Here is an 8,311-nt window from a genome sequence, read left to right on the forward strand (position 1 = left end):
GTCTGCTGGGTATGTGCCTTGATTCCGCATTGTGTTAGTCAAGGCTGAAGCAAAAGTCAAGGAATTAATTCAGCATTGTGTTAGTTCTGTGCACCGAGCTGAGCCATCGGCTGGGACAACAACTCTTTTCACAGTCCACAAAACGAGATGAAATGTCCAAAAACTCTCTTAACAAAAATGGTGGAAGTGTTTTGTTTTCTGTTAGGTTGTTAGGAACTCATTCAGAATTAGTGCATAAAAGTTTTAAAATAATGAGAACAAATAAACTTTATTAATAATATTATATCTTAACACATGGCAAGATTATGAAATTTAAGCATAATGCAGATTACAAAATTCCAGTTTGCCAAATCCATTTTTGGGGCCTCTGCTACATGTAACCAGCATCTACATGTACATATCAGAGATGGAAATAACCCAAAATAAAACTACGGTGCAGCAGGAATTGATACTTCCTTTTCTTTCATATCTAAGCATCTCTGCTTGGCAGTTTTACTCTTTCAAGTTCTTAACAGAGCTGGAGTCCCATGTTTTAGAAAATAAATTGCTGTGTTTAGTTGTGAGTGAGCTCAACTCATCCAAAACCAATCATTGAGATACTCACTACTTTTACAATTTTTCATAAAAAAGTTGAACTCATATCAATCTACTTCATGCAGTTAAACACATATCTCAACCTATTTACATTCAAATACATCTCAATAGAACTACAAAATATTACTATTCACCAATCATATCAGCATCCAAACACAACTAAATCTTCTATTAAATTTAGAAACTTTGGGACGACCTGAAAACCTCCTTTCCGGGGATCCTGCTTCTTGCCCGAGTGGTAGAACTAGAACCAGACTAATTATTAGGTCAATTTCCTTTTTTGCAAGGGAGCCTGAGCATGCTAACATCCTTATATTAACATGCTATATTATGCTGCTAAAAAAAGGCTAGCCGACCAAAATGGTTCATTTTTCAATCTCTACAGCTTCATTTCGATTACAATGACATGCCGTGTTTCCTTTTTTTTTTTTTGGCGGCCGGTTACCCCATGAACTATTGACAACGTTTGATGCTCTTGTTACACTTTGATCTGGAGAAGTCTGTTGTACCATATTGAGTGAAGGACCATGTGAAATAAGTCATATCGCACAGGGTTTTTGTGCCAAAGGAAATGCCTTTGTACCATCTTTACTCTAGACTGCAAGGCAAGATACTTCTTTTCCGGGATTGACAGCAGAATTTTTCTTAAATTTGGAATATCTTTCTCTTGAATAAACACACAAAATGCTTCCCAGTTCAATACCTCAAAGAAAGGAGGCACATAGTTATCCGAGATGATGACTGGGACACATTCATAGAAAATGGCTTCAACCACTCGAGGTGTATGAACCTCATAACCCCTGGCACAGATGCAGTACTTGCTGTTCTTCATATACTCCCTGTAGATTTTTTTGCCTTCAATATCGCGTGGCATTGGACCAAAGATTTTCATGTCGGGCTCTTTATTTTCCCAGTACTGTAGCAGAATTGGTCGGACATAACCATGCATGCCCCCAGCAAAGAAGGCAAGAATATGTCTTTGTGAAGGAGGTCTTCCTCCCATATCTTTTAGAGGGTCCTCCACAGATCGTATATATGTTACTGGTAGAGTAGTGTCCTTCCCTATTTTAAACCCATTAGCAACATTGGCATTGCAAAGAGATCTGATGCAATTCCCCATAAGCTGCGTTGTGACTCGGGGGGCCTGAAATTTCATATAATAAATTTCATCATTGACTAGTCAGAATATTAAGATGCTTCATCAGAATAAGGCTTAGCTAGATGTTACGAAGGAATAGCTAAAGCATGGCCAACGGTTATCAGATTTTTTCACAAAACCAAAGGTGACCTGTGGAGCTACATTATGTTGAAAGCCACAACAATATATTAGAAAGGAAAATACTCGTGTTACATCAACATCACACCAAGGCAAATTCCATAGACAAAGTGTTTTGGCTCATGGCTTCTGAAGTAATTTAGACTAATGTTGGTCATTGGTCCCACAGATAAAAGGTCATGCCTAGACATGAAAAAGCCATAAGACCCCGGCTACTTCTCATTACAGCAAGGACTCTGTACACAGTCTTATCCAACTTGTGGAGATTTAGTGATTATGAAAAGGTAAATCATATAGAAATGGTATGAGGAAAGCGTACCCAATCATGACAAGCAACTAGAAAATGATCTGCCCCACGGGTTCTATTCCAGAAACGATATTTTCCTGCAATTAATTCCACATATCTCTTCAAATATTTCTCCAGATCCTTCTTACTCTGAATGTTTTGTGCAGAAAGTTCAATCCTTAGCATTTGTGAACTGAAGGGTAAATAAAACAAGTGAGCTTTTTTAGGGTCCTTCACAGCAAATTTCTTGTTTCCCTCCACCAGTTTCATAAACCATCCTTCTGAGGCATAAATTCCTCCCAGCACTGGCTGATGATATATGGGCTTTTCTCCTTCCCTATATATGTAGATTTTGAGTGTATGTTCCATCAATTCATAACTCCTGCAATTGGTATTTATGAAATCGTTTCTTTGGTTAATGTTAGGGTTAAAATAATAAAAGGAGGGTACAGGTGTACTCCTGAAGAAGATGCATGTCTCTTCAGTCAATGAGTAGGATTCTTTGGGGAAAGTACAGTGAAAATCTGTAAACTGATATACTAAAACGTGAAATACATACATGAGACAGCATAAGCAATCCCAAATCCCTTTTTGATTGGCATTGGGTGTCCAAGAACAAAGCCCCGACTAATCTTGAGGGTGCACAGGCCCTCAGCAAGGAGTTTCCAGCAAGTGCACCTCGGGTAGTTCAAGGGAAAGTTCCCCCAGTCCAATAGCCTCTAGAAATTATCATAAGTAATCCCAAATCTTAATAGTCATCAAAATATTAAAGAACCAGAATTATCCAAGGAATTAACACAGCACTCTATTCATGTAGTTTAAGAGCATTATTAAATCCTGTAGAATTGCCTGCTTTAGGCATAGGGAACTTTCTTGTAGTTTGGAAAGTTCTTTGACAATTATGTATTTTAGAAAGTTACCAACACTTCTGCACGGGTTGAACAAAATCAACACGGGAAAAACTAAAGATTTGGTTTATTATGGATAGAGATCCCACTATAGGGCTAAGACGAGAGAGAAATAGACACAGGAAGTAGGCCTCATAGCATTTAATGCTGCCTGAGAAATTCACTTGGGCAGCTATAAATGTTGTGGGTTCCACTGCATGTTTCTATCTCTTTTTTTTCCCACTCTAGGTGGGCGATACAAATCTGTTTATTATGATTCAACTAAGTCCTTGGAGTACAGATATATTCTTTTTTTTTTTTTATCAATCACGCATACATCACCCATGGATTCAACATTATGCCTCAAATTTGTGTTAGAGAACAAGTTTAAATTCTAATATTTGAATGATAGATTGTTCAAAAAACCAAAAAGACTTTTCTGCTATCCTCTATGCACAGGTAACACAGCATGGCCAGAGGAAAAGGGTAGGACCCAATTTGTTTCTACACCTAGTGAGAAACTAGAGAGAGAATTTTTTGCTGAAAGAAAAAAGCTATATGGCAGGCCACATCTTTGGGCTCTTTAAATAGACCTAGGACGGAGATCTAATAAAAAACAATCAATTCCTAACTCTAATAGGATTTGGATTTACTTGTGTCATAAGAATCCCATTACTCCTGTTAATTATGATGTTTTAGACAATTAAATTAAAATTTCACTCTAGGAATTACTAACTTAGAAGCAAACATAATTGTACATAAAACCGCTAATATCCACATAAATAAGTTTGAGAGCTTAGAAATTAGTGAATATGTGTTCTAAGATCAAGTGACATTAATTTTATAGAACTTAAACTCACTGTGACCCAGTTTGATATACTCAAAATGTAGGCAACTTCCATCATCAAGATGAAACGTCGCAGTTGTAGATTAAAAGCTCAATTTTATATTATCACTGACTACCAAAAAAAAAAAAAAATTACAAATAACTAGCAATCATGATTCATATCTTGTGTATTACTTTCGCTAACTGCACCTGCAAACCATGTTCTTCATAACTTCTGAACATATTAGTAATATGAATAGTAACATAATAAATGTCCGATTCAACATGAATCTCAAATTAAATGACTGTATTAAATAATTATTAAGTTCAACTTTATTTCAGAACATCAATCAAGCCAATTTTGTGGTCCTAACAAACAATGCCATTGTTCTTCAAGATGCATAAAAAAAACAGGCCGTAAATAGAGTTGTCTACCATACAGTAATTTTCACATATGAAGTGGAGGGAACAAGAGTATTAAACTGATTTCTTTTTTCTGAAGTTTCACAAACACTATTTAGCAATATTAGTGTGATACCATCAAGCCACCAGCAGTAAACGCTCTGAATTTTGGGAGATCCACCCCCTCACCCCCCGTGAAAAGAAAGAAAAGAAAAGAAAAAAAAAAAAAAAGACTGGAAGTTAGCAATACAACTCGCTATAGAAGTGTTGCCTAGGTTTAAGGAAGTTCATAATAGAAAATACCAGATGCTAGCCATCTATAACATACAAATGTACTCACCTGATAAACATGGATACATTTCGAAAAACAGAAGCATAAAGCCCAGAAATGTTCCTCCTCAAGGGAGAATTCTCAATCAGCAGTTTTGCAGATACGAGTTCACGATCACGTACAGAAGACCACCCTGGCCTCTGTTATCGGTAAAAATATTTAAATTAAAAATCTGGATATCTTGACTGATCCCCATTGTTCAAATAGAAATCTCAATGTTAGATCTTTACCATGTGACTAGAAGGTACAGAACTGTTGAGCAACATGGAATTCATCTGGGATATGGATATTGGCTGCTTGTGCAACCTCTTCAATACTGGATTGGAAATGCTTACAATGGTAAATTTATTGTTCAAGGTGACGGAAACTTCTTGCGGTGGCTTAGTCTTCTTATCCACGGGCTTCGTTTTCATGGTTTGTTTGGCATTGCTCACTGAAGACGCATTTTCAGCAATGAATGAAGTCCTTGAATCCGCATGAAAGTTTCCCATGCCTTTCGTAGAAAGTCCTTGTGACTCAATTGGCAAAATACCATTTTGATTTTGAACTTCATTTAATGTCAAATTTGTGCCTGCTTTAGGGTAATCCTTCTCAAATTTGACCTCCTTGTGAGGGTTCTTGTCATCGTATGAAGCTGGATCATCTTGTTTATCTGTTTCTTTTTTTTCATTCTCATACCCAGCTTCTTTGTCAGAATCAGAAGCAAGAGTATCATTTTCCACCCCGAGATTAGGAACAAAGGGTTTAGTTGGTGGTGAATTGTTTGGAAGTGTGGCATTGCCAGCCACCATAGCTGTTGAACCCTTACTAGCAGGATATAAAAGAGTTGTTTTCCAATAGGGTAGTTCAAAAGCCTGAGAAACAATTAAAACAGCAACTACCATGCCAATGATCACCAGCAATCTCCAGATTGCTATGTGACAAAACCTCTGGGCTAGGACAGCAAAATCCATGCCATAAAGAATGGCAGCAGTCAACCAGCTATTTTAAGTACATTTAGATAGCTGAAATTTTAGATATTCATCACCACGTTTTGACCCCGAAATGTTAAGTACAGTACTGAAAAAAGCAAATAAACTTCAAATGAATGGCTTCCCAGAAAGAAGGACATATTAGAAATTAAATTGCATGCACAACTACACCTCGATAGAAGCTAAACCCAAACTAACATGATTTCTTTAGCAAAGAAAAGAATTTCTCAAGTCTCAATCGATGCAACACTTTCCATCAAGATAACAGGATTAAGAGGGGGAAACTCAGGAGTAGGTGCTCCCACTAGTCCAAGCAGAAAGGAAGAAGCCGAAAAATAGATTTTTTCAAGATCAAAAAGAATGATGAACCCAGAAAAGAAAGAATAACAAAGATGCAACAGAGTTGTGGGTTGAATCAAGAAGGTACCTGTGGTTGTGGAGGCTCTCCCAAAAACGAATCTCTGAAACATTTGGAGCACTGTCGGTCACCTAGTGGGGCTCGTCTACCGAAATCCCCAACAGCTGTTTAAGCAACTCAAGATAGTCAAACAATGAAACTGTTATTAACCAGTAACCACCCTCGTTGTCTGTGAATATAACATCGAACGGCAGCAATAAAGGTCCTGCCGCTCAACGGCGTCGCTACAGCCCTCTCTTGAAAGTAAAAAATAGGCAAGTTTGTTGATTATTTGACAGCTCATATTATATTTAAATTTATTTTTTTATTTTATTTTTATTAAATTAATTAAATTCTTCTGCTCTTCATTTGTATAATACATATTTATTATAAATAAATAAAAAATTATATGTAGCTTGTGATATAGAGATAATGAGTAAAATTTTTTTAGTTTAATATATTAATGACGTGGAAGTTTGATATAAAAAAATAATTTTATTGTAAAAAGATTTGAAAAATAATATTTACAATCATAAAATATACAGACAACGCACACTCATTTTAAAAAAAAATAAATAAATATGAGATCTACTTAAAAAGTAATTTTTTTAATAATAAATCTTATTCTTTTTATAAAAAAATATATAATACTTATATAATTCATAACTATATTTATTATTGTAATTAACAAGAGCCGAGCACATACAACTACCGCGTTTTACATTAAAAAATATTATTATTTAATTTTTTTTATAACTGTAATGAACGTTACAACAAGTAATTTTTTATGAGACATGCTACACAACAGCTTCACATTCAACATACCAATATTTTTTTAGTGTAAAATAAAAGAAAGTAAAAGAGTAAAATTACATTTTTAAATGATATGAAAAAATGTGAGCTGCTATTTAAAATTTCACATTTTTTATAAGTCCTTAAAAAAATAACATTTCGATCAAATTCATAATGAAGGTTTGTTATTTTTTGTTCTTTGGATTTTTTAAGTTCTTATATAAATTATTCCTAAACTTTTCTCGCAAATTCTTTTCTAAATATACAAAACCCAAAAACATTTTGATTGAAAACATTTTTACTCATCATCTTAACATACTGGAGGGCCTGTTTAAACCAAAAGGCACACTCTATCATAAAAGCTCCAAAGATGGAAAAGTCCATAGGAAAGGCCTTGAGCTGATTGAAGGGAATAAATGAGTCCAAAATAAATCAAAATTATACATGTACCATGTCATCTTTCATAAAAGGATAGAGACCTCATGCAGTTGCCTAATCATTTAAAGTATTGAGTGATGATCTACACTGATAAATTCTGAATAAGATAAGTATTGTGCATGAGCCTATATATATTAGGTAACCTTGGATAGTAAAGGATCGAATTCTCTTTTTGATTTTTGAATTTATTGGTTGCATTTACTGACTTAGGCATCAGAATTTTTCTAGGTAGATCACACTGGAGCTTCTTAACAGTATGCAGACGAACAGTTGCAGAAGAGAAGTAGGACACGTCCTTAACACATACTTTCATTTTTTGTTAACAAAAATAAAATTAAAGACAAAATAAGATGGCCAATGGCAACCACAAAGCCATGCACACTTTGGGTAGTTCAATTTGAACCATCCACAAGGATGGCCAATGTTGACCACCCTCATGAGTGGTCCAGATTATTTAGATTATCTAAAACCATCTAATCTTATCTCATTATCCAAACTGCACCTAAGTGTCTTGTAGCATGATTCAAGGAATGGGTATATCTCATCCAATGGCTCAAATTCTAAGCCAACCCTTGAAATAAATATTCACTTGGAAGTTGGCAAACTCATATCCCACCTCCTACAATCTTCTTTATTAAACTCATCTACACTCCATAAATCAATTTATAACATCTACTTATAATTAGATAATCCCGTGATATTGACTATTATCCTCCATGACACATCAGTTAAAAAGACTAAGGCCCTATTTGGACAGTAAAAATATGTTATTTCATCTTATTTTATTATTATAATTTTTTCAAATATTCATATAAAATATAATAAATAATTTAATTTTTTTAAAATTCTAAAATAAATAATAATATTAAAAATATTTTATTCTAATAATATTTTATTTAAAACCATCTCATCTTACCTCACTATCTAAACCGCATCTAATTATTAAGTAGTATAAAATATGAATATGTGATACTTCATCCTATTACAAGATGTACCTTCTTGGAAATATTAATGTTTGCATAAATAATTTTAATGATTTATGCAACTTACAAACATGAAATGTAATATATCACTGTGAGATCTATTATATTCATAAAAAAAATATTTAAAT

General features: G+C 34.4%; 1 protein-coding gene across 3 annotated transcripts; it reads right to left on the bottom strand.

Annotated features, from left to right (window-relative positions):
• Positions 1-591: 591 nt before the first annotated feature.
• Positions 592-6,232, bottom strand: LOC122308213 (probable glycosyltransferase At5g03795). Of its 3 annotated transcripts, XM_043121409.1 has the most exons (6): positions 6,001-6,232; positions 4,833-5,661; positions 4,612-4,742; positions 2,190-2,538; positions 1,298-1,738; positions 592-1,192 (listed from the first exon to the last, which is right to left on the bottom strand). In XM_043121409.1, the coding sequence occupies exons 2-6, from the start codon at positions 5,553-5,555 to the stop codon at positions 1,073-1,075; spliced, it is 1,764 nt and encodes a 587-aa protein (XP_042977343.1). In that variant the 5' UTR covers positions 5,556-5,661; positions 6,001-6,232; the 3' UTR covers positions 592-1,072. The 3 variants fall into 3 exon arrangements, with proteins under 3 accessions (XP_042977343.1, XP_042977342.1, XP_042977341.1); XM_043121408.1 differs by having other exon boundaries at positions 592-1,738; positions 4,833-5,606; positions 6,001-6,231; XM_043121407.1 differs by having other exon boundaries at positions 592-1,738; positions 6,001-6,231.
• Between the last annotated feature and the right edge of the window lie 2,079 nt (positions 6,233-8,311).

Source organism: Carya illinoinensis, chromosome 4, assembly GCF_018687715.1.
Source record: "Carya illinoinensis cultivar Pawnee chromosome 4, C.illinoinensisPawnee_v1, whole genome shotgun sequence".
Taxonomy (NCBI): Eukaryota; Viridiplantae; Streptophyta; class Magnoliopsida; order Fagales; family Juglandaceae; genus Carya; species Carya illinoinensis.

Coding starts and splice junctions, on each gene's coding strand:
- LOC122308213 (XM_043121408.1), bottom strand. CDS start 5,555: ATGGATTTTGCTGTCCTAGCCCAGAGGTTTTGTCACATAGCAATCTGG. Junction 4,743..4,832: donor CTGTACCTTCTAGTCACATG/GTAAAGATCTAA, acceptor TACCGATAACAG/AGGCCAGGGTGGTCTTCTGT. Junction 1,739..2,189: donor TAGTTGCTTGTCATGATTGG/GTACGCTTTCCT, acceptor ATGAAATTTCAG/GCCCCCCGAGTCACAACGCA.